Source organism: Pinus tabuliformis, chromosome 3_1, assembly GCF_031772625.1.
Source record: "Pinus tabuliformis cultivar Carrire ecotype Pingquan chromosome 3_1, CPIR1, whole genome shotgun sequence".
Lineage (NCBI taxonomy): Eukaryota > Viridiplantae > Streptophyta > Pinopsida > Pinales > Pinaceae > Pinus > Pinus tabuliformis.
Window position 1 is genome coordinate 68,397,249 of NC_142301.1, and position 24,532 is coordinate 68,421,780.

Consider the following 24,532-nt stretch of genomic DNA (forward strand, 5'->3'; position numbering starts at 1 on the left):
TAAAAGAAATGAAGAGATCACCAACTTGGCTACCATGTTTATGAATTGTGGAATCACCATCTTGGCTACCATGTTTATGAATTGTGGAATTGTTTACTTACTTGGCTTAGTAAAAAGAGATCATCATCTTGGCTACCATGTCTATGAATTGTGGAATTTGCTCTTAATCTGCATTTCATACTGCTTAATTACTTGGCTTGGTGAAAGAAATAAAGAGACCACCATCTTGGCTACCATGTTTAGATCTACAACAAAGAAAAGAAGAGTGAATATAAATTTGTGATCAGGGAAGTCTAAGATTGTTTTCCATTTTTATCATATTGTTATGAATATTATGAATTCTGGAGAGATTAAGACCCCTTTAGATTGTAATCCATGTGCTATTCAATAAAGAGTTAAATTCTATGGATTTTCTTTTGTTTCATATTATCTACATTGTTATTTTTGTGAATTTTAGTTACATAACATTTACTATAATTGCCTTAAATTCCTTAAATAATTATTGCACTTTGATATGTAAAATCTAACTTGTTAAAAAATTAGAAACCTTATTTAATGTATCACATATTTATCAACCATATTTATCTTGGTTGAGAATACAAGTATTAAGTGTCTTGGCATCAACAACCATACTTAAAAGATATATATATATATATATCTATCTATCTCTCTCTCTCTCTCTCTCTCTATATATATATATATATATATTTTTTTTTTTTTTAAATTTGAGTAAAAATAATTTCCATTAAAATTATATTTATATATATAATTTAAAAAATTAGAATACTAATTGATTTAGAATTATATATATTTTAAACCATATTTAAGTCAATTTAGAAAAAAATAATTAATTTAAAATTCCAAAATTTTAAAAAACATTTAAGGAGTAACTACTAAAAAATTCCAAAATTTTAAAAAATATTTAAATTGGAATTTAAAAAATATTTAAATCAATTTAAAATAAAACAAAATAAATTCATGCATTTTTAAAAAATATTTAAATTGAAATAATTATTGAATTGAGACTTCTGTGATCCATATCAATTTTTTAGAGAATCTTCTGCAAAAATCACATAGAAAAACTTATGTCGACGCGTTTCACGATGTGGTTCCAAACACGTCGACATAAGTTTTTCTATATGATTTTCACCGAAGATTCTAAAAAAAATTTAAATCAATTTAAAATAAAACAAAATAAATTCATGCAAAACTAGGAGGTTATTAAAACTTAAGCATTATATTTTATAAAAAAAAACCATATATATTAGATATTTAATTTATTTCAACGAAACCATTGTTACACTTCAACTAACTTGCATGTAATTCAATGTTTTATAATTAAAAGAAAAAAAATCACATATAACAAACATCTAACCCACAGAACTCATCTACAACAAAGAAAAGAAGAGTGAATATAAATTTGTGATCAGGGAAGTCTAAGATTGTTTTCCATTTTTATCATATTGTTATGAATATTATGAATTGTGGAGAGATTAAGACCCCTTTAGATTGTAATCCATGTGCTATTCAATAAAGAGTTAAATTCTATGGATTTTCTTTTGTTTCATATTATCTACATTGTTATTTTTGTGAATTTTAGTTACATAACATTTACTATAATTGCCTTAAATTCCTTAAATAATTATTGCACTTTGATATGTAAAATCTAACTTGTTAAAAAATTAGAAACCTTATTTAATGTATCACATATTTATCAACCATATTTATCTTGGTTGAGAATACAAGTATTAAGTGTCTTGGCATCAACAACCATACTTAAAAGATATATATATATATATCTATCTATCTATCTATCTCTCTCTCTCTATATATATATATATATATATTTTTTTTTTTAAATTTGAGTAAAAATAATTTCCATTAAAATTATATTTATATATATAATTTAAAAAATTAGAATACTAATTGATTTAGAATTATATATATTTTAAACCATATTTAAGTCAATTTAGAAAAAAATAATTAATTTAAAATTCCAAAATTTTAAAAAATATTTAAATTGGAATTTAAAAAATATTTAAATCAATTTAAAATAAAACAAAATAAATTCATGCATTTTTAAAAAATATTTAAATTGAAATAATTATTGAATTGAGACTTCTGTGATCCATATCAATTTTTTAGAGAATCTTCTGCGAAAAGCACATAGAAAAACTTATGTCGACGCGTTTCACGATGTGGTTCCAAACACGTCGACATAAGTTTTTCTATATGATTTTCACCGAAGATTCTAAAAAAAATTTAAATCAATTTAAAATAAAACAAAATAAATTCATGCAAAACTAGGAGGTTATTAAAACTTAAGCATTATATTTTATAAAAAAAAACCATATATATTAGATATTTAATTTATTTCAACGAAACCATTGTTACACTTCAACTAACTTGCATGTAATTCAATGTTTTATAATTAAAAGAAAAAAAATCACATATAACAAACATCTAACCCACAGAACTCGCCTGTTATAAAATAGACATTACACAATAACCCATCTCATTCAATGCGTGACAAACAGCCGACCCACAAAAAAAATGAAAGGCCGGAGAGAAAGACAGCCCCCTTCGATGAATGTTCAAACACCGCCCTCAATAAGCTAAGATTGCTTAGAAGGAACGGGGTTCAGTAAATGTATTTAAACAAAACGTTAATTATATATGCATCACGAGCTGAAAAGTCCTAACTGTAACGAGCTTTAAGAGCAAGTCATGCTTTTATCGAGGATAGGCATGTGATAGAGCCTCATGGCCTCCCATGCAATGTGGCCTCTGTACAGTTATAGGGAGTGAAAGGGCGCACGATGCAAATTGTGATGCTCACCAGAGTGGACTTTCCTAGTTTCCCCAACTGTTACGGCACGGCACGGCACGTCTCTCATTCTGGTTAAATACCCATAAGTTAGTGGTTGGGATTCGATCCTTCATCAGTCTTTCATTTGTATTTTCCATCCTTAACGAGTTCGCCCACGCCCTTAATCTCCCATCTGATATCATTATATCACCTGTATTAGTCACTAGAGATCCAGAGTTTTACATTCCCTTGCGGGGAACTAGCTCTTGTGATGTCAGTCAGATCTCCAATTTAAGAAATCTGTGGCCGAATGGCAAAGAAATTTTGATTTTTGATTTTTTCTTTCTTTGAAGTTCTTAGTTAGTTCATCTTATCACAACTAAAGCAGCAGCTGCTGCTTTAGTTCTGACACCAAAGCATCTTACCTAGACTTGTTTGATTTTTACCAGTTGTAAAGCGGGTCAGAATTAAAAAAACAATAATTAGCTTAAGCGGACTCGAAACCGTGACCATTCGTGTACTTTTCTGACTGAGAATTCATGCTAATGGATTCGTTGCAGTAATACATTCAGATTTATGTACTAGTTGTTGCCCCTTCCTCTGGAATGTTTAAATATCGGAGACATTTAGCAGGGTAAGGGGTGTTCTCTACACAGATTGGGTTCGCAGCTTGTAGCTCGATAAGGAGTGCCTCGAGCAATAATGTTCCTAACGGCTGCCGTCAAGCGCAGGTTTGCAGGAAAACAGTTAAATTATGAATATGTCATGATGGAATCACACATATATATGTAAATAGTACACCTACCAGAAACTAGACATGTATATCTCTTTCAAAACACTAAACTTAGGTTAGCCTATGAAAAATATGCGCAATTTATGCCCACTTACAGTTTTTGCAATTCTTTACTTATTACTAGTTGGTTTTGTCCCTGGCCTAGGTACCATTTACTTAAACAAGTGATCTGGCTAGAAGGTCATAACAGAATGCTTGTGTTTTTCTCCATTTTTTCCATCGCGTACGTGTTTACCCTCAAACGCCTGTATGGGAAATCCTCTTGTGTGTTATTTTCTGACTTTGTTTTCATTTCTTGGAATTTACAGCGGAGGCTTGAGAACGAATGAAACAATGAGGGTAATTATGACAGCAGTGTTTGGAATTGTCATCGGCTTCTTTGTCGGTGCTTCTTTTCCGCGGGATTCTCTTCCCAAGGTGCCTATTGTGCATCGGTCCTTTTCTTCCACTTCAAACCATTAAGAATTTGATAACCTCTTCCAAGTTGTGTTGTTCATTCAGTTGTGATCATTTCTGAATATCGGTGCTTTTGGTTGGCAGTTCACTTTTCCAACCATGGCAAACTTCTCTAATCTTCGATTTTCCGAGAACAATAATACAGGCTTAGCTGATCAAGTTGTGATGAACTCTGGAAATGCATCCGAGAAAAAGCTAAAATCCGGTGTTTCTCCAACTGCATCTGCGGCTGGAAATAACTCTCAGGTATCTGGAAGTCACTACTTATATCCCGATTCCCTTCTGATGAATTATTCAATTTGATTGTTTTTGTAGCATAAACATTCTTCAACATTATACGTGGGGAACCTTATTTTATTTTTCTGGAATCTCTTTGTCTTATGGAAATCAGATCGATTAAAGTGAGTTTTTAAATCAGATTGATCTGTCTTGAATGTAGGATTTGTATCAACTTATTAAGGAATGCAAATTTAGTGGAACAAATAGATGCCTTAGAGAAACATTTGAGACCCATCATTACTATATACTTTTTTCTTTTCCATTATCCGTCTTAGTAGGGAGAAGGGAGAAGCAGACCTTTTGACTTTGACTCTCATGTTGCTTGCTATTGCCATGGCAATCATCTTCTAAAGTTTACTAGCTACTTTTAACAGGGTTTCTCTCTTAGTTAATTGAGTTTGTTGATTTGCAAGTCTTGACACTTCTACATGTCACTTCTTGACACACATAGCTTTGGAATCAATCTTTCAAACAAATATTGGTCTTTTGTTTTTATATAAAAGGTCTTTAACAATTTTTTTTTTCAGATCCAGCAAATCATGCCCAAGATTTGTCCTTGATCTCCTTGGCTGATCTAGATCTCCAATGCTGCACTTTTGCACTTCTTCAAACCAGTCACATTAGAGTATCACACTCCTCACTTGGAAAAAATCCCTCTCTGAAAGGGTAGTGTTGTTGTATGGTGTATCTTTCTCCTCTCCTTAGCCTTGCTTTTATAACTTTTCATTGATATAAATCCATAACCCAAATATTCAAAGTGACTGATGGTTGAGATTAGTTCGTGCCTCACTTGAGATCAATGACATAGATTAAAACATAATCACTAAAGTAATTTACTTTACTTTTCCTAAGTCCTTTTGATTTTGATTTTTATTTTTTTTATCTAGAGGAATCAACAACTGGGTCAGTCTTGTCCTCACGTGACACATGGTTGATTCCAACCACTACCACTATAACCTCTAGGTGCCTATGTATGCCCCTTTCGCAGACACGATAAATCAGGGTTGGGGGGGGGGTTTGAACACTGAACCTCTTGTTACATGACACTTCATTTACATGCTATCGCCAATTGTGTTGTGCCTTGGAGGCTCTTTTCCTAAATTTCTTTAGCTCAATTAACCAACATAACTAATTATGTGCTTTCCTAAGCTAAACTTAGGCTAAATTAATTATGTGCTTTCCTAAGCTAAACTTAGGCTAAGTTACATTAACAACTTGCTCACGCTTGAGCAAGTGTCCTAAGGAGATCTTGGGTGACTTTTGCATGCCTAGACACTTAGGCCTGTGCAAAAGTACTTGCTTGACCTACAAACATCAACACTCCCTCTTAGTTGAGGAGGTACTTTTTTGACCCTTGGAACTGGCTTTGATCCTGGAATTGCTTCCGTTGCCATGGCTGCTCCCTTTGAAGGGGAAGCCTTCCCTACCGCTTGGTATGGAAACATCCTCAAAGTCCTACTCTGTTTGGACTTGTTCCTCGAATCCTCCTGCTCTTAAACGTCCTGTAAGGTCATCTCATACCAAGAGACCTTTTATAAACTTGGAGGAGTTAATTGAGTGCTCCTCCTCACTTGAACTTGAAGGCTGACTTCCTTTGAGCTACTCAACCTTTGGAGCTTTTTGCTCCTCGATTTCTTTCATTATTTGCTTTTTTGCTATTGCTTGAATAGGTTGGCCCTTTAGCCTATGTAGGTTGCTCTTTCTAACTCCAATTATGTGGTCCTCGAAAAAGTTAGATCCCATGGGTTTGATCAATGCCTGCTTTGTCTTGGAACACTACACAAAACCCTTTCTTCTCTATCATAGATACTTAGAGCAAACTCCATTTGAGTTTTGGCACCCATAGCATGTCCTTCACCTCCAACTTGCCTCCTAACTCAAGCTGGAATATCATTGTTCCAACCCCTTTTATTGCATGTTTGGTATCGACACCAAATTCTACATGAAGTTTTGATTCCCACTCGATTAGGCTGTCAAACAACTAGCCCTTGTCAGATGTTGTGTGGCTCCACTGTCTAGTAGCCACACATCCATTGGTAAGGTGCTTGAGGAAAGGTAGGAAATGAGCGTGAACTCAGTTTCAAACTTCTTGGCAAACTCTTCCTGAGATTTTTCCAATGCAGCTACAATTGACTACATACCCTTTTCTCCCTTCTTTCTCTCTAGACACTTTGAAGTATAGTGTCCTATCTTATGACATACAAAGCACTTGGCCTTAGTTAAGTCCTTCTTTGGTTGTGAGGTTGACTCCTCACCCTTGCTACTCAAACCTTTTCCTTTGCTCCTTATTGCTTGACAAGCAAGAGCAAGGTTCTCCTCATTCCCATTCTTACGCTATTCGCTAGACATATTTCCTTTTGGGTGATGTCATCCCATAGTCTGCTCCAATTAGGTAGTTTCTCTTGTGCTAGAACACCTGTCACAAAAGTAGCCCATTGTTTTGTGAACTTGCTTAATGCTGTCCTTACAAGCTCCTCATTTGACATGTCTATGCCAATATGTTAATTTTAGGTGTGTTCTATGCTAGAGCAATTTAATTCAATTTCTTTTCCAGATTAGCAATCACATCAGCATAAAATAAACTGTAGATAGAACATAAGTATAAATCGCAGAAGACAAAGTATAAAGTAAACTGTAGATAGAACATAAGTATAAATCGCAGAAGACAAACCAAGACAAGAGGACACAAGATGTGGCGTTAGCCAAGGACAAACCCCAATGTGGGAAAACCCTTGATCAATTCTTCTTTTATGTTCTTCAAAGTTTAGCAGAGAAACTAAGAGAGATAGTACATTTACAATAGAAGTCAATATTTTGACTTTTGATATCGCATGAGATCAGTTGAAGACATATTGCTTCAACTGATTTTCTAAGGTGACTCCTTCACCTATCATAGTGCTGCCTTTTGTCCATTTGCTGCACCTTACCGTGTAGCACCATGCTGTACCATCACAGTGCTGGACTTAGATGACTGAGCTGCTCTCATTTGTTCTCATCATCATGCTGCTCTTTACTAACATGCCCATCATGCTGCATCATACATCATCATGCTGTCTCATACATCAACATGCTGTCTCATCCATCATCATGCTGTCTCATACATCAACATGCTGTCTCATCCATCATCATGCTGCTCCTTATTGAGATTGCTACAGAGATGGTCTCTACATATTCTTCAAGCCTTGCAACTGCACCTGCTGTAGATTATGTAGCATCATGATATGAGACCGTTCATTCTTGTCATTCTTTATTATGACTGAGATCACTATGCCGAGGTCATGAAAGTGCATTTCTGTGGGATCACTGGAATCCTTCTCATCATAATTATGACGGGACTATGACTGTATCTAGAGAGTAGGCCGAGACAAAGAGTGTCACTTCAAGACTCTTGTCTTCACAAGTATGCCTGAGACTGTTATGTCTTCATGACAGCGTATCTCCATGACTGTGTATAAGGTGTCTCCATGACAGTGTATAGATGTCTCCATGACCTGCATATAAATGTTTCCATGGCTTCGTATAGAGTCTCCATTGACTGCATATAACTGTCTCCATGAATGAGTCTTCATGACTGCGTATAAATATCTCTATGCCCTGTGTATAAATGTCTTCAAGAACAACGTATAAGGTGTTACATGAACAACGTATAAGGTCTTTATTGATTGCGTGTAACTTCGGTTGCTTTTCATGACAGCAGATAATTGCGGCTACATGTTTTTATTGCGGTTCCATATACCTTGACTGCGACTCTTCTATCACTGCGGCTTCATATACCTTGGCTCTTTGCGGCTAGGTGTCTTCCTCACTGCAGCTACTACGGCTTCCTTTATATCACTGCGGCTACCCTTTATGACTGCGTATAGGGCTGTTTGGACAGCGTATAAGTGCCTGCGTTTAGGGCTACATATAACTGTAGTTCATCACTGCGTTTAGGGCTTCACGTCGCTGTAGTTCATCATTGCGTTTAGGGCTTCACGTGGCTGGGATCCTCTCCCTTCATCTGTGTCTTGATGTCTCCTCCATGACTGGAATTTAGGGCATCACTTGAAGACCAATGTATTACTCTTGGTGTCTCTCTCCTTCACCAAAAACCCAAAGACATGGAGAGGAGGAGATCACATGAAGAGGGTGTCAAAATGACTTCAAGTCCTCTTCTATTTATACTAAAACGTAGATGATGAATAGGCATGTCTATTGGGCTTCTGAGCCTACTCAAGTTGCTGGCCGACTTGACAATTTGTCTTATAACATAAATAAATTCATAACTCCATGAATACTTGTCAGAATCGGATGATCTTTAGATCAATCCTACACCTCTCAATGAGAGGGATCCAATAAAAATATCAGCGGCTATAAATAAGATGACCCACATGGAGTTTGGCCCTAGTTGCCAATTTTAACACAATAGCTCCAAGCTCATCATGGACTTGTTGAATCTTGGTGAGATATGATGCCACTATGTTTGGTATAGTCATCTTGGTGTTCCTTAACTTTTCCCTCAACACCTTTTTTATTTTGGTTATCATTTTGGTATAAACTCATTAGAGTGGTCCACATCTCATTGGCACCTTGATATGTGAGGGATCACATGATCCTTCATCGGATCCATGATGGTGCTTCTGGCATTCACATCCTTCAAATTATGGGAAACTAGTGTTGTAGCATTTGTAGGAGTTGTAACTTGATTTTCTACAAACTCTTGTAGATTGTTCTCCATGAGAAGCAATGTTCTCTCCTTCGATGGATTGAAGTTAAAGGCGCCCTCCAACCTGTACTTAAACCTTAGATTGATTGATGTCATCTTTCCAAATCAGAAAATTAATTGAAAGGTTTTGTCTAGTCCTTTAAGCACCCAATTTGTCTTTTCCCCCTTGCTTGGATTTGTTGCTTAAGACTCTCATTGTTGCCCACAACTTCCTAGTAGTTGTTTCGGTTGGGTTTGCCTCTAGTTTTGTGCTTCTCATGCTGTCCCCTGATAATTCTTGACAATTTGTATGCAACCTTGTTATGTTGCCTTTTGGTGGGTTGGTAGCATGTTGGTCAGCTGCTTCAGTGCCTCGTGACCCTAACTTGTTCCTCGAGCTTTGTCAATTCCCTACCTGGTTGGTGGTTACACTCATGTGGTTTGTTGGCAACACCTACTGTGATCCCCTGCTTTGCTTAGATGCTAGCTCCTTTGCTGCTGGTCGGTGCTGACTTGATACTACTTGTTCTAACTAGCTATGCAAATGCCGTTGTTGTAGCCACGGGCCCCTTCTTTTGATCTAACAACCCTAGCACTTGTGCTGCGCGACTGCGCCTTTGCCTACTTGAAATCTTGTTTCTTGTGCCATCGTTGCCTCAAGCTCCTCATTCTCATTCTCTTGAAAATTGGGTGTGGCTGCCTTGTCGTGGCCTTCCGTTGAACTGTTTGTCTTTGCCCTGCGGTGGATGCCTTTCCTTGGTTGCCCATGGCTTTTGTTGATTTTTGAGTGCAAATTATACAAGCACTTATTTCTGAAACTTGATAATTACTTCCATTGATGTAGATGCTTATTTAATACTTCAATGTATCATTAAGCAATTATACATTCAAAAAGTCAACCATAAAGACAATGAAGAAGTAGAGATCACAATGCACAAGAGAGATGCAATGTCTACCCTGGGAAAATCCACTTGGGGGAAAAACCCAACAACCTTCTTCTTAGAGAAATATTTAGTTCAATAGAAGATATATGAAAGTCAAGGTCAAGGTCATAGTACATACTAACCAACAAGATGCTTTCCACGACAACCACAAGATGTCAAGTCCAACCTCTTTCACTTGTTCACAAAAGTCTGTAATGGAGGCCAAAGTTTGTTTACCTAGCAAGAATATCCATGAAATATCCAAGTCAAGCCCCCTTCACACTGACTGCAATAGAGATCTATCTTCCACAAGAGTACAAAGAGAATTCAACTTTCTTTCCACAGAGGTGAACCATAGGAGATTCAATCTTCTTACACAGAGATGGACCATAGAGATTTGACCTTCTTGCACAGAGATAAACCAGAGAGAAATTTGTCCTTAAATCATAGAGAAACCACAGAGAAATTTGTCTTTGCACAGACACAAACGACATAGAAATTTGTTCTTGAACCATAGAGAAACCATAGAGAAATTTGTCCTTCGTGCACAGAGACAAATTATAGAGTTTCTGCCTTCTTGCATAGAGATAAACCATAGAAATTTGGGCTAGATCACAGGCTTTTTTGCTCCACAGAAAATTTGGGCTAGATCAGAAGCTTTTTTGTTCCACAGAAAATTTGGGCTAGATCACATTGTCTTTCCTTGTTAGATAACATAGATATGCTTGATCTTGGATGAGATCCAAATTGCACTTTTGTTGGAGGTTGAATGACCTTATTTATATATACATCTGGGGGGTTCAAATAGGTGTCTCTAGGGGCAGAGCCATTTTGATCACATGTAGGTTGACTTGACATCTTGTGGTGTCTAAAACTCAAATTTAAAATTCAATTTCCTGCTTTTGAAAAAGGTCATGAAGAACATGCCTTATAAAAAATATTCTTTTGACAAATCAATAAATAAATTTCTTTTCTCACAAATATAATTTATATTTTATCATTATAGGTACAAAATTGTACATTATGAAGACCGACGATAGCTACAAAATTCAACATGCCACAACCATTAATCCTTGGCCCCTTTTTTATATTTAAAACTTAAAAAAAATAGCCCATATGTCGTCTATACCACCATATGGATTTTGTATTTCTTTTTCTTTTCTTTTGGCCGTTGTACCACTGACTTTGGTTCTCTGCCTACTCAAACAAAAATTTGTGCATCGTATGATCACGGTCGAACTTGGCTTCAGTGGTCCTTGCATGCACCTGGCTTCCTACATGATTCAGAGATCGGTTTTCAAAGTTTCGGGCTCTGATACCATGTTAAATTTTCTTGTACTTAGCACTCGACATTCTATTAACCTAGTAGATTACATATCTACTAAATAAATGCACAACTAGGTTCTTAACACATTTAGTGGTAGTGAGACATGTTTTGTGCAATCAATAGTTTTTCATTAATTCTGAATTCACTTGGGTTCTCATCCTGGGATAATGGCTTATTTCAGAAAGTTACAGATACAAAATGCTCTTGATCTGATTCAACATATTAGACCCTAGGTCTCTTCTCAATCTCCTTTGTTGATATGGATCTCCTATGCCACACTCCTGCACTTCCTCGGATTCAACACACTAAAGTACCACACTCACTTGAGAAAATCCCTCTCTCAAAGGCTGGTGCTGTTGCATGGTATGTCCTTCTCCTATCTTTAGGCTTGCTTTTATAACTTTTCATTGAGATAAATCCCTAAACCTAATGTCCAAAATAATTGACGACTGAGATTAGATTTTGCCTCACTTGAGATCAATGATAGAGATTAAAACATAACAGTAAACTAATTTACTAAAGTTTCTTTAGCTCAATTAGCTGTCATAATTAATTATGTTTTTTCCTAAGTTGAACCTAGGCTATAAGTTACGTTAGCAACTTGCTCACACCCGAGCAAATTTCCAAAGGAGATATTGGGTGACTTTTGCACACCTAGACACTTAGGCTTTTGTAGAAGCACCTTTCTGAGCTACAAACATAAACAAACAAGAGACAATCCTTGACCAATATTTTCAGAAGTAGTAGTCTTTGGTAGCTAAGTTGGCCACACGTTTGATGATGGAGTTGACTTTTGTCAATGTTTTTTACCTTTAAGCATTTCTGACCTGTTGTCAGAGTTGAAAACCCCTCATAAACCACCTTCTTCTATGCTTGTAGCCACTACCTTGTGATGTTTCTTGTTGCCCTTTATGAGACACTTATCTTCATCAATTTGCACCTTGAAGTGTTGCCTTACAATTTGGCTTTATTGAAAGTAGATTCTTTGTCAATCCTGGTAAATACAATAGATTGTGCACCTCCTTAATTCTTTCAGCACGTATCTTGATTCTGTATTGGCACTTCTTTACCTTTGATCATATGTAGTTTGTCATTGAAAGCTTCTTGTTTATTCATAGTATTTGGCCTAAACTCTTTTCTTTTAGAATGCTCAAAAACTTTCTTTCAACAAAAATGTTTCCAACTTTCTTGCCCCAACTGTGTAACATCTTGGGTGTTCTTAGTTTTTTCTTCGAATTCTCTTGAAATGATCTGTAGATGGTACTGAATCCCTCTCTTTGAATGTTAAAACTATTTTTAGAGTTCCTTCAACTCTATGGTCTTATTGCCTTTGAACCTAATTTTCTGTGTTTCTCCATCTTGTGGTCTAATGTGCAAAGGAAACTACTCTTCTCCCTTTCAAAGGGCTATGATTATCTTATGAGCTAATACACTTGTGATTGCTCTAATACCATGTTGGGTTGCCAGATCACACACATGCAAGAAGACAAGAGATCATCTCACAATGAACTCTATTAATTTTGGATTGCATGCGCACAGACACACAGACACACACACATATATGTTTATAGTACAAACTGTCTTAAAATTGGATAGTTGAAGATAAGAATTATCCTTTGTCCAAAAAGAGTCCAATCCAAAATTGGTTTATTCCCATTAAATTGTCCCACTCACTAGTAAGTTATCCATACTAATAAAGTTAGTGGAGTAGGGCACGTTACCCACCAAAATAGGTAACCCCACAGGAGAACTTCTCTCTTGCATTTGACAGCCAGCTATTGAGCAACCCCTGACACACACTTCTTGATGATGACCATATTCCTCTGCCATCTGTGTCGGCCATGCACCTCTCACCACTAGACATTCCCCCTAGATGAAGGTTGGATGCTACTCAGTAGGTACTTTGATAATTTTGCAATCGAGTGCTTATACTTGTTGTTTTGGGCATTTAGTATGGATAAAGGGGTGATCTGGAAGATTGACCAATCTTGACTATAAATTTGCTCTCTCACCTTACCAGGGGGTTAAATCCTTAGCCCTAGTCTAGTGGGACCTCTGTTGAGGCTTTAGGGTTATAGGAGGGGCACCACATGGAAAACCTAGATTAAAATAACATGTTCATTCTCCCTTACAACATACTTGACACTTGCCATGTCACACTATAAACCCCTTATATACCATTTCCATTCTACGGGTCCAACTTGTCATTGGTTCATTGGGATTTGACACTCTCTTATCCATATCCTTGAGTAGGGATGGGAAACATTGCCCTGGATGTTGATGTAGCTAAAAGAATGGAAAAGCATAAGATGGCCACAATGAAGGAAAAAGAAAAATAAAAATGCAAAATATGGTTGGGACATAAATTAGTGCGTGGGAAAAACCTTAGCATGAGCTCTACCCTCCTCATTAGCCATCACCTGGTTTGTGAGCACTTAATGATCGATCTCATCAAAAGGTGTTGAGAAATCAATACTAGTAGAGTTAGGGTTAGATTTCTCTTTCTTGATAATTACTTGTGAATTATGTTGGCTTCTTTACTTTGTTATATTATCTTTCATCAAGCAATTACCAAATTATGTGTGTATGAAGATCACAAAAACACAAGACACAAGATGTAGGCTGCAAGGGAAAAACCCCTATCTAAGGGAAAACCTAGTCAAAATCTCTTCCTTAAATAGTTTTCTTGAGACTCTTCAACCTAGACATAGTCCTCCTCCAACCACCAAGTTAGCCTCTCCTTCCAACAACTTTGACCTAGATCTTCGACCTTGATGCTGCAACACTTCGACCCAACAAATTCAGAATTTTGACCTTCTAGCAGCAAAATCTTCGACCCAACACTTTTAGAATTTGGACCCTTCTAGCAGTAAACTTCAATCCAGCAACTGGGCCAGTAACTTCGTATAAGAGAGAGAAAAAGATACCCAAAATCTTCGATCTTGATCCTTCCAACACTTCTTCTCTTCTTGGAATTTCACAATTTTTGTCTTCTTGTTCTTGGATATCGAACTTGTGAGTGAGATACTCCAAATGAATTCGAACTGCTTGTATATATAGGCTTTAGGTGAGGTCGAATTGCCCAGTATGAGGCCGACTTGATCTCTTTGAGGCCGACTTGGTGTGGAGGTGTCAAATACCTAATTTGACTCAATAATAATCCTTTTTACATGATTCAAAAGCCCAAGAAGGGTCTCATAAAATGTACAATGACTCTAATGACTCAATATAAATCCTAGGAATCCTAGGAGTCCAGCCAGAGGTTCACGCAGAGCCAGCTAGGGCTCACGCAGAGGCAGCCAAGAGTTGTGTAGTGCCCCAGAGAGCCAGCGTGGGTGAAACAGAGGCTCTAAGTGCTGACGTAGGGCGAGCTAGGGTGACGCTAGGCAGACGCTGGGCCAGAAAGGGCTGACGCAGTCCCTAGAGGCTGACACTGGGGTTTTTCATGGGGCAGATTGGAGTTGGGAGCTGTCAGAGTGTTTATCCGGGGTTTCAGCCAGAACATCTGTCTTCGACTGAGAGGTACTAATGCCGAGATTATTCTCTATTGGGTGAGCCGGTTTTGGCACCCATATTGTATTTTGAAATTGCTTAATAATTAAGACCCTCAAACAGCCGCACCGGTTTTCCCGCATTGGATTTTTCTGGGGACATTGGACGATGTCACTTGTGTGCTTGTTTTGTTTCATTCAGTTGATGATCTGTAATGTGTTGTGCATGTAATTGTATTTATTTTCAGTATTTACATGGTAAATAACTTGTTAATTAATCAAAACAAGTAGGCAGAAATAAATCAGAAAAGTACAAGAAGGGTTTCTAACAGTTAGACTTAGAAATTCCAACAGTTTGGTTCACTGAGATGCTTATATGATCTTGGTCTTTAGTGAATGGTTGCTTAAATTAGCGTTTGAGTTGGTCTTGCCAGGTGGTCCACAACACAAGCCTTGATGGTACCCAATCCACAGGTACCTAGGCCCTATAGGGAGGTTGATGACTTAACAGATGCAACGTTACCCACTTACATCAGAGTGTTGGGCAATATGATGACGTGAGTAGTTGCTGCACATCCCAGAGTACCCCAGGACCCAAGATGTTGGTCTTCTTTTTCCTAGCATAGTGGATTCTTGATGATTGCACCACTGAACCTAGCATGCCCCTAGGCTGGCCTTGACATCACCTGATGGGTAGGCCATGATTCGTTGCCCAAGTGAGGATGGTCTTCCATGAGATGACTAGGGAGGGTTTGTTGCATTTGATGGAGCCTTAACACTGGTGAAAGGAGGCACTACATTGACCATTAAAGGCCCATGGAGATGACGTGGGGGCACCCCTACTAGATTTGGGACCTTTGGAGCTACTTTGAGATTGGATTTGAGGACTACTCCTCAAATGAAGGATGATTATGATGCTTGGAGACAATTTTAGCCTTCTTTTCACCATCACATTGCATTTGGAGCCAAAAAAGGGCATGACTTCATCATTTTAGAGGCTTATGGATCACATGTGTGGGTCTCTATTTTGGCACAATTTCATGTTAAGCTAGCGGGTTGGTTTGTAACCCAAAGTTTACTTTTGTTTACTCATCGTCAAACTTGTTTTAGGGGCTTTTTAGCTAAAATTTGGTGAGGTAGGCCTCATATAAATAAAATGTCACCTCGCACTTCATTACATCATCACTTGTGGGCTATTTCAGTCTCTTATAAGATTTTAGCCTAGATCTTGTACCTTGCTACTCTTGTGGAGATGCGATCTTTGTGGGTATTTTGCTATTGGAGACTAGTCCTTGTTTTGGAGACATCATTTTGGAATAATGAAGGAATATTCATTGATATCATGAGTACTTTTATTGTTGAATATCTTTTTATGGTTATTGTATGCAATGTATTTTGCTAGGGTTTCTATATTCCTTGTCTAAATACATATCTTTATATGGAAGTTTTGGTGAAATGTTGTATGCTTTAATTAAGAATCTTGAACATCCCTTGAGAACCTCCTAGAGAGCTTTTCTCTTGCTTTTATCCCTGTATTGAATGATAGCTAGGGTTGTAAAAGTGGAAACTTAGGGTTTCCCCTTTACTCTTTTCAAGGTTTTGATATCTCCATAGTAATTTTCCCTTAGACTCCATCACCCAACTAGTTAGTATGCACTGGCTTCCACGCAGATGGTCAAAACTATAAAAACTACATTCCTTTCTCTCTCCTAACTAATTTTGGCCCTTCAAGGCAAGCCACTAGGGCTAGGGCATAGGGCATAGGGCCAAATTCAACTAGGGTTGAAGTGTTGGCTTGTTTTGAGGTTGCTCTTGTTGGTCAGACCTTACAACATCAAAATCTTGCATTTTGCATGGTTGCAATAGCCTCCTTAGGGCTGATGTCACAAACCCTAGGCAATTCTACCTTAGGAAACCCTAATATAGCATTAGGGCTTCAACTTAGGTCTTATTTAAGGTTTGTGACTCTCTATTTCTTGATCGTACATATCTTACAAGTCTTCTCTTGGTCTTATATGCCTAAGTGTGCCATTTGTGTAGCGTATCATCCAATCCCTAGGCTATAGGTCTTCCTTGTAGGTTCCTTAGGGTACACTATTCCTTATCACATTGGATTGAGCCTTGTTCTTAGCTTTAGTGCCCTTTCTGAGCCTATTCTAGCTGCTACCTTTGAGCTATTGCTTTAGAATATCTGCTAGGTGGCTTAGACTGGGAAGCCTCCCTTGTGGTGAAATTCCACTAAAGAGCAGGAGCTCTAGTGTTGAGGTAATAGTGGCTTCCACCCAATTGTTGTATCTTAGTCCAGCCCTTGTCTTGTTAGGTGTCTCACAATACTTGCTAGAGTTTGTATCTTAGTCCATCCCTTGTATTGTGAGGTTTCTCACAAGACCTGCTAGAGTTTGAGGCAACAGGGCACATCATTGAAAATCTGCATTACATCTTCAAAACTCTGTGTCTATATTGGGAGCACACCAATTCACATTGTTAGTTTATGTAGCTCAGATAGGTGTTCTAGTCTCAGATGGTGTCTATGAGGCTAAGTAACACAATAGATTAATTAACTCCATTACTTTGAAAACGTTTCCAAGGAAAATTGCCTTAATTAGAATTAATTAGCCAATTTATTAATTTTCCTAAGTCTAACTTAGGGAAATGGCTTAATTAATCGAGATTAATTGAGGTAAATTGATTTTCCTCTAGTGGCTTCTAAAAAAGTCATTTTTAGTAGTCAAGATGATCTTAGCCATTGATTGGAGTTAGATCGGGGCTGTTGATTGCTCAACAAGAGATTATAAGAGGAGGTTGATGGGCATCTGGAAAACACATTCGAAACAAAAATTTGCAGTGAGAGCAAGGGCGCAATGATAGTGTGAAGTGTTATCACATTTGATTAAGTTTGAAATTTTTAAATGTTGACAATTGCAGTATCAATGAAAAATTTGTAATAAATAGGAAAAAATGCTATGATGGGACTATCAACGCTATTGTATTTTTTTTTTTAAATATGCTGACAATGGGAGTGTCAGCGTTATTGGCTATGTTGCATGAGTTTCTAGAACATGGGAACGTTGGGAACTTGGGTACAAGTTTCCGAAAGGGCTAGAGGTTTCTCTAAAATTTACAGGAAACGACTAATTGGTAGCAACGATATTTATATAATAAAAAAATAAAAAAAGAAAAAGTAAAAAAGATTTTTTTTTAATTATATAATTTATATAATAATCAAAATTAATATTGATTCAAAATATTCAAATATTAAAATCGATTTAAATATATAATATCTATTATATATAAATATATTCTCTGGGTGTCTCTCTCCCTCAGTCTCTCCCTTTTATATATATAAAATGTCAAGTTCATTATTAGTTCTCTGACATGTTTCTCTCGTTATTCTTATGAGAAAAAACAACTCTAATGTTTAAGCATTGACTGCCACATACAATATGCACACACTCATTATCAGTTCTCTAACATGTTTCTCTAGTTATTCTTACGAGAAAAACAACTCTAATGTTTAAGCATTGACTGCCACATACAATATGCACACACAATCTTCTGCGATATATATAGAGAAACAACAAAAGAAATACTCATCATCTTGACATCCCAGATATTGCCCTTATGTCGAGGTGCCACATGCTTCCTTAACCCATCAAGAGATTGCTCTAGTTTCTCAATTAAGGGTATCAGTGTTAAAGATGTCTTTTCCCTTTTTTCCTGCGAAGGTTTCAACATAGACTCATGTTTTGTGGGCAGTTCAACATATTTCTCTACAGGCTTTGTATTCCCCAACCTTAGGGAACGTTGGAACTCTAAAAAAACAATCTTCAAAGCTCCCGAAACTTTCCCAAGCTCCCATTGAAGCTCCCGTTGAAAAGGTAACATTCCCATATAGTTCCAAAGCTCCCGGGAACCATTGGAACGAGTTTCCCACCTCTTAGGAGCGGTTCCAATGTAACAGAGGTTATTGGGTGTTTGAAATTGCAGACAAAAGAGATTTTGCGAGTAATCAGGTTATCAGCGCTAAAGTGACGAAATTCAAATCCACGTCAGCAAAAAGGTAATTATTGCTTGAACATGCTCTGTTAGATCCGAAAGGAGAGATCACATGTTGAAAGGATCGTTTCCATTGCCGAAGAGGTATGTGGGTTTAATTTTAATGATCGAAGGGTTAAATATTTGATATCTACTGTCAGTCAGTTATCATAGTACACAACAGGACACGTTCTTTAATAAATTACCCCATATAGAAAATCACCCATTTCAGTTGTGATTATTATTATCCTCTATTGCTAAAAACACTTGTTCTGTTGAGTTACTTGTTAGAGATCAAGGATCGAATCCCGACCCTCTATTTATGCGTGTTCGTTAGGCTGCAAAAGAGCATTGGGGAAAAGTGGGAGGTTGAACAGTAGTGAGCCGAAAGGGTCTGATCTTCTTGAGATTTTTTGGAGATCCAACAACAGTTTAGATAGGCCAGATGGGAAGAATTCTTCAAGTAGTGCACTGATTTTCATGATGAAGTGGCCTGAGTGTTTGCCTAAGAATTTGATGGACAATGAGTAGAGGTTGGAGGAATTTCTTTCCAGGTGACAGAGGAATTAATCTTTGAGGTTACAGGTTTGCCCATAGATGGAGAGAAAGCTTTTAGAAGCCACATCTTATCTGGAATTGATGTGCCTTTCTTTTTAAAGGACAAATTCAAAGAAAAGAACTGGAGAGCAGGGGTGCAAAGGTCGTGGTTAAAAGATGAATGGCATGTTTTACTGCGAATTACTCAGTCCTATTTCACCTGCGAGGGGCGCTACAACCGTGTCAACCTCTACCATTTCCGTTTTCTGGCTCATTTGGCAGGTCAGATAAGAATCAATGCCTCTTATTTTTTGTTAGAAAGTTTAAAACATATGGCCACTCGGGTTCGAGCCAAGACAGACCCATCTTCACATTTTATTTATCATAAAGCTTTGATAAAATTATTAATTGAAAATCAGCTAAGGAAAGTCGGGAGAACATGGGATCATTTTATATTTTGGGGAGGGTTTCAACCCCAGCTTGCTAAATCTAAAAGAGGTAGGAAAAAGGGCACTAAGAAGGAAGCCAAACAAGTCAAACACCTTGAAATAGGAACCTCATCTCAAAGAACTTTTGCTGTACAAACAAAAAGTCAAAAAAGGGTAGAGAATACCTCTCCTCTTGTTCCTCAATTACCTAAAGTTTACACTTGAAGGAGTGATAGGCTCAGAAAGGGGCAACAAACCCCTCTCCTACTGAAAACCTTCCTACTAAAAGCCTACTTGCAGGAAGCCAGTTGCCAGAGAAAACTAAAGGAAAGATGGCTGAGCCCCAAAATGAAAGAACCTCAGCTGAGAAAGAGCCTACCTTGTTTGAGATGTTTAAAGGGGGAAAAAGCCTCACACTAGGCCCTGGAACAAGCTCAGATTGAATATCAAGTTAAAACAGAACCCAAAGCTTGCTAAAGAAGTCATAGATGTGGATGATATCCCACTAAGAGATCTGATTATAAACAAGGAGAGAGCTACATGTTCAAAAAAAATCAAAGAAAACAAAGGCCGCCAAGAAGGGAACTCCCATGGGGTCTTTTGAGTTTTTGACCCCTTACTGTCAAAATGAAATTTTGGTCTTCAGCCGACAAAGCGCTTGTCAGCGTTTTAGCACAAGATTTTGGCAGACAGTTTGGAGGAAAATGCTGACAGTCAGCCTGTCAACATAATTATCAGTTTTCGGCTGCTAAAGGATGATAGTAGGATTATCAGCGAATGCAGGGAAGGAACCCGAGAAGCAGAAGCTACGCAATAGAAGTCCTTTTTTGAAGGAATGACAAGGCGTGATTCCCAGCAAAGGAGGAAGAACAACAATGCACTTTTCAGTCCCTGTTTTTAGCCCTATTTACAGCAAGTCGTTTTTTATTAGAAACAAATAGGTTTTAAAGATAAATTACATGCATGTACTTAAAAGATATACATTGCTATTTTAGATTATTGTAATTAAGGATAAGCTAGAACCATGAAGAAGGAAAAAGGGTTGGAACTTTTGAAAGATAGCCTTTTTTATGTACTGTGTGATCAGATTATAATAAAGTAGTCTATGTGAGCAGTTTTGCAGAAATTCCTGTGTCATAATTCCCTGTTTGTCTCTTGGTTTAATATTTTCTTCAATATCTAAATGTTAAGTGGTTTGAAGTTGGAATTCATATTGCTGTGCTCCATTTTCTTTATGTTTCAGATATTTAAATACTTGTTTTTCACATGTATATCACATTGATTTCCTTCACTATCCTCCAACTTCCTAAAAATTGCCAAAGAATTGTTACTATCTCGCTTTTGTGATGTTTGCTCACTGAATCTGTGATCATCTAGAACTGATTGGAACTAGACTCCATGCCCAATGGTGAAATTTTCCTATAGTCCAACCAACCTCAATTTTTCTTGAATAAATCTGGCCATAGGACTTATTGCAAACCTTCTACCACTGTGACCTTGGGTAGCTGAGTTTTAGGGAGAGATCCCTCTCCAGGTTGAAGGGTCAGCTTTCAACCTCAAAGCGGTTTGAGGTTACCTTAGAGTTTTTTCCGCAGCCAGGGTTTTCTCTAAGTGATAACATGGAGAACTCCGAGCAGCGAGGAATCAACAATGATTGAGTAGAAGATTTCCGAAGATAATTTCTTCAGCAGTTTCGTCCAATTTCTGAGATCTAGAGGGAGAAAAATTGCCAGTTCGATTTGTTTGCAGGAGGCCGAGATTTTTCTGGTGCACAAGGGTTTTTGGTGGCTGAGTTTGTATTCACAAATGTGGGAGAAAGAGGCAGCTTCCGAGCACCATTTCTTCTAGGGAAGGCCGAGATGTCATGCTGAGTTCTGTTGCTAGAGGAGGCCAAGTTTGCTAGTGACCTTGAGGCAGAATTTCCTTCAGCAAGGGCTGCACATGTGAGGCCGTACGCTCTTGGAGAGGGAGGCCGAATTATCTCAAAAGGGCTGGGTTATTTTTCAGAGGAATGCCAAGTTCATTCCAAGTATTTTTATGTGCCAGTGGCTGTATAAAATAAATTATCGGAGCTTTGCCAGTTTACGGCAAGCAGTTGTAAAATTTCAATCACAGATTTTGCTGAAGAAGAATAATAAAAATCCTCATCTGCTGCATTGGTTTTCCCTTCGGGGTTTTTCTAGGGACATTTGTCCAAAAATATTGATGTTCTGTGAGCAATATTTTCTCAGTTCCTGTGATTTAGTTTTCTGTGAAGTTGTGGTAGTGTTTTATTCAGTATTTGCTGCATGTAAATTTTAGAAGACATAATATTTTCAGTATTTGCTGCATGTAAATTTTAGAAGACATAATATTTTCAGTATTTGCTGCATATAACTGTAAAAGTATTAAAGATTTCACACATATATTGCTATGCTACCTTATTTGCATATCAATAGTGACTCCTTAAAACTGACATTTTCATTAAAGTTGATAGCTCTACATACATGTGTATATCTTGATAACCATTTCAGAGCACTTTAGATGATGATTTCTTTGCTCCCTTTCTCTTATAAAGGAGTGTAGATTCGCATTAGAATTATTACAATAGGGTGTAGTCCCTGCTTGCCAAAACATATGTTTCTGGTGGGGCAGATCACACTCTCCCTCTGTTTAGGTCCAACTTTCAGAATGTTCCGTCCATTGTGCCCTTGAGGTATAAAATTGCAATGGGAACCCTAAGAAATTGTTGACTTTGTATTAAAATAGAAAATCAAATAAAATATAGATCTTTTTTCAAGGGTGTTTGCACCGACCATACCATTCAGATACTGTAACTAGTGAGTCTTGAATATCAAATGTACATGGAATTGTTAGTTGGGACCAAATCATACACCCTTCTGTAACGTGATGGAATCACGGATAAACTGCTTGCCAAGTTCTACCCTATAGCTGTATTTATAGATAGTAGATACACACACAGGGTATTCCTATATCTACCATGTACTCAGGTAATTTAGCTTTGTGGCATGCCCCCCTTTGCCCAAGGGCCAAAACTGATAAAGATTTTGCTGATGTCTATTGTGTAGCTGGATTGATAATAACCATAGTCAACTCAATTTTGTGCCAACAGACCTTTCTTTCTATAGGTTCAGTCAATTGTTGAAAACAGAAGAATAAAGGACAGAGGGCATAAGTATAATATGGACAATATATTTAGTTTTAATTTTATTGTTTTTTTTTGTAGATATATGTACCGACAAACCCTCGTGGCGCAGAGACATTGGCTCCAGGAATTGTTGTGGCCGAGACTGATTTGTACCTCCGCAGATTGTGGGGTAACCCCAATGAGGTTTGTTACTTTCTTTAACCATCAATATCTATTGCAGTACAGTATGAATTTGGCTAAGCAAAATAAAACTAAGACTCTGGAAATTTGGTATGTTTAGTTTCTATCCAGAGTGACTATTTAGAATTACAGAGGGAAATTAGAACTGTCTGTAGTTAATTTTATATATTGGATTACTCTTTCTGCTAATAAACATTCCTATCCATTTCGACTTCTCTTGGGTACACATCCTTTTTTTGGAACATATGTATTAAAAATAGTTATGTTATTTAATAGCTCACCCTATCTGGAGAGCATTATAATTAGGGTATTCTTCTTCACTTCAACTATGTCTTGAATGCCTATCTATTCATCTGATAGTGTTTTTCCTTAACTTCTGGCAGCTAATTCAAACTTGATTGATCTCTGATGGAAATATGCAGGACTTACCATTCAAGCAAAAGTACCTAGTGGTTTTCACTGTTGGGTTTTCACAGAAAGATATTGTCAATACTGCTGTTTCCAAGGTATATATTTATACGGTTTACTCATTAGTTTACTCTCCTTATCCCTTTCTAATTCATTGAGTCTGAAAATTTATAACTTCACCATTAGTTTTTAGTACAGTGATCTTAATTAATAATTACTATGATAATACTATTCATTATTTCCTACTAAAATTGCAAGCACTCGATTTTTTTTTATTTTATTAATTTGATCTTAATTACCAGTTTTCAGGAAATTTTACAATTCTTCTTTTCCATTATGATGGGAGGGCAAGTGAATGGGATCAATTTGAGTGGTCTAAAAAAGCAATTCATATCAGCGCAATGAGACAAACTAAATGGTGAGAATTGACTTATCTTTAATATCTCTAGAGAGCAGTCTTTCGGATTAATCACATAGTAAGGATTGGGTTGACGTTTTGAACCAACTAATGTGGTTCATCCTCAGGACAAGGTGAGGATGAACCACATTAGTTGGTTCGAAACGTCAACCCAATCCTTACTATGTGATTAATCCGAAAGACTGCTCTCTACATTATGGATCACAAAAGTCTTAGATCTAACTTTATCATCTCTGTCAAGCTGTCCTCTACTGTAAGTGTATCTTGCTTCTGGGGTGAACCCATTGTTTAGACACATTACTTGTGTATTGTTCTTCGTTTTATTTTTGTGTTTACAAGTGTTGAAAAATCACTGAGGATCTGGACACTGGTGAAAAAATTAGCAAACCATGGCGAGCTTAATTTTTTTTAAATAAATTCATTTTTTTTCAATTTTATTTAAATATAAACCAACAACGACATTAAATAACCAAATCACCAAATGAATACAAAAAAGGGACTTGTAGAAGATATGATGCTAAATGATACATCAAAGTCGATACTGAAGGTTGATAGTTGTCTAGTCAAGGACTCAGAACTGAATACACAATACAAAATTACATTAAATATATAATAA

At 37.0% G+C, this 24,532-nt stretch overlaps 1 protein-coding gene across 1 annotated transcript; it reads left to right on the plus strand.

Moving 5' to 3' along the window:
• The first annotated feature begins 2,642 nt into the window (after nucleotides 1–2,642).
• Nucleotides 2,643–23,920, plus strand: LOC149185819 (uncharacterized). The gene is made up of 6 exons (XM_089409144.1): nucleotides 2,643–3,540; nucleotides 3,911–4,019; nucleotides 4,143–4,304; nucleotides 22,989–23,093; nucleotides 23,513–23,596; nucleotides 23,801–23,920. The coding sequence occupies exons 1-6, from the start codon at nucleotides 3,512–3,514 to the stop codon at nucleotides 23,918–23,920; spliced, it is 609 nt and encodes a 202-aa protein (XP_089265270.1). The 5' UTR covers nucleotides 2,643–3,511.
• Nucleotides 23,921–24,532: the final 612 nt, after the last annotated feature.

Coding starts and splice junctions, on each gene's coding strand:
- LOC149185819 (XM_089409144.1), top strand. CDS start 3,512: ATGTTCCTAACGGCTGCCGTCAAGCGCAG. Junction 23,094..23,512: donor TGTGGGGTAACCCCAATGAG/GTTTGTTACTTT, acceptor GGAAATATGCAG/GACTTACCATTCAAGCAAAA. Junction 23,597..23,800: donor TCAATACTGCTGTTTCCAAG/GTATATATTTAT, acceptor CTTAATTACCAG/TTTTCAGGAAATTTTACAAT.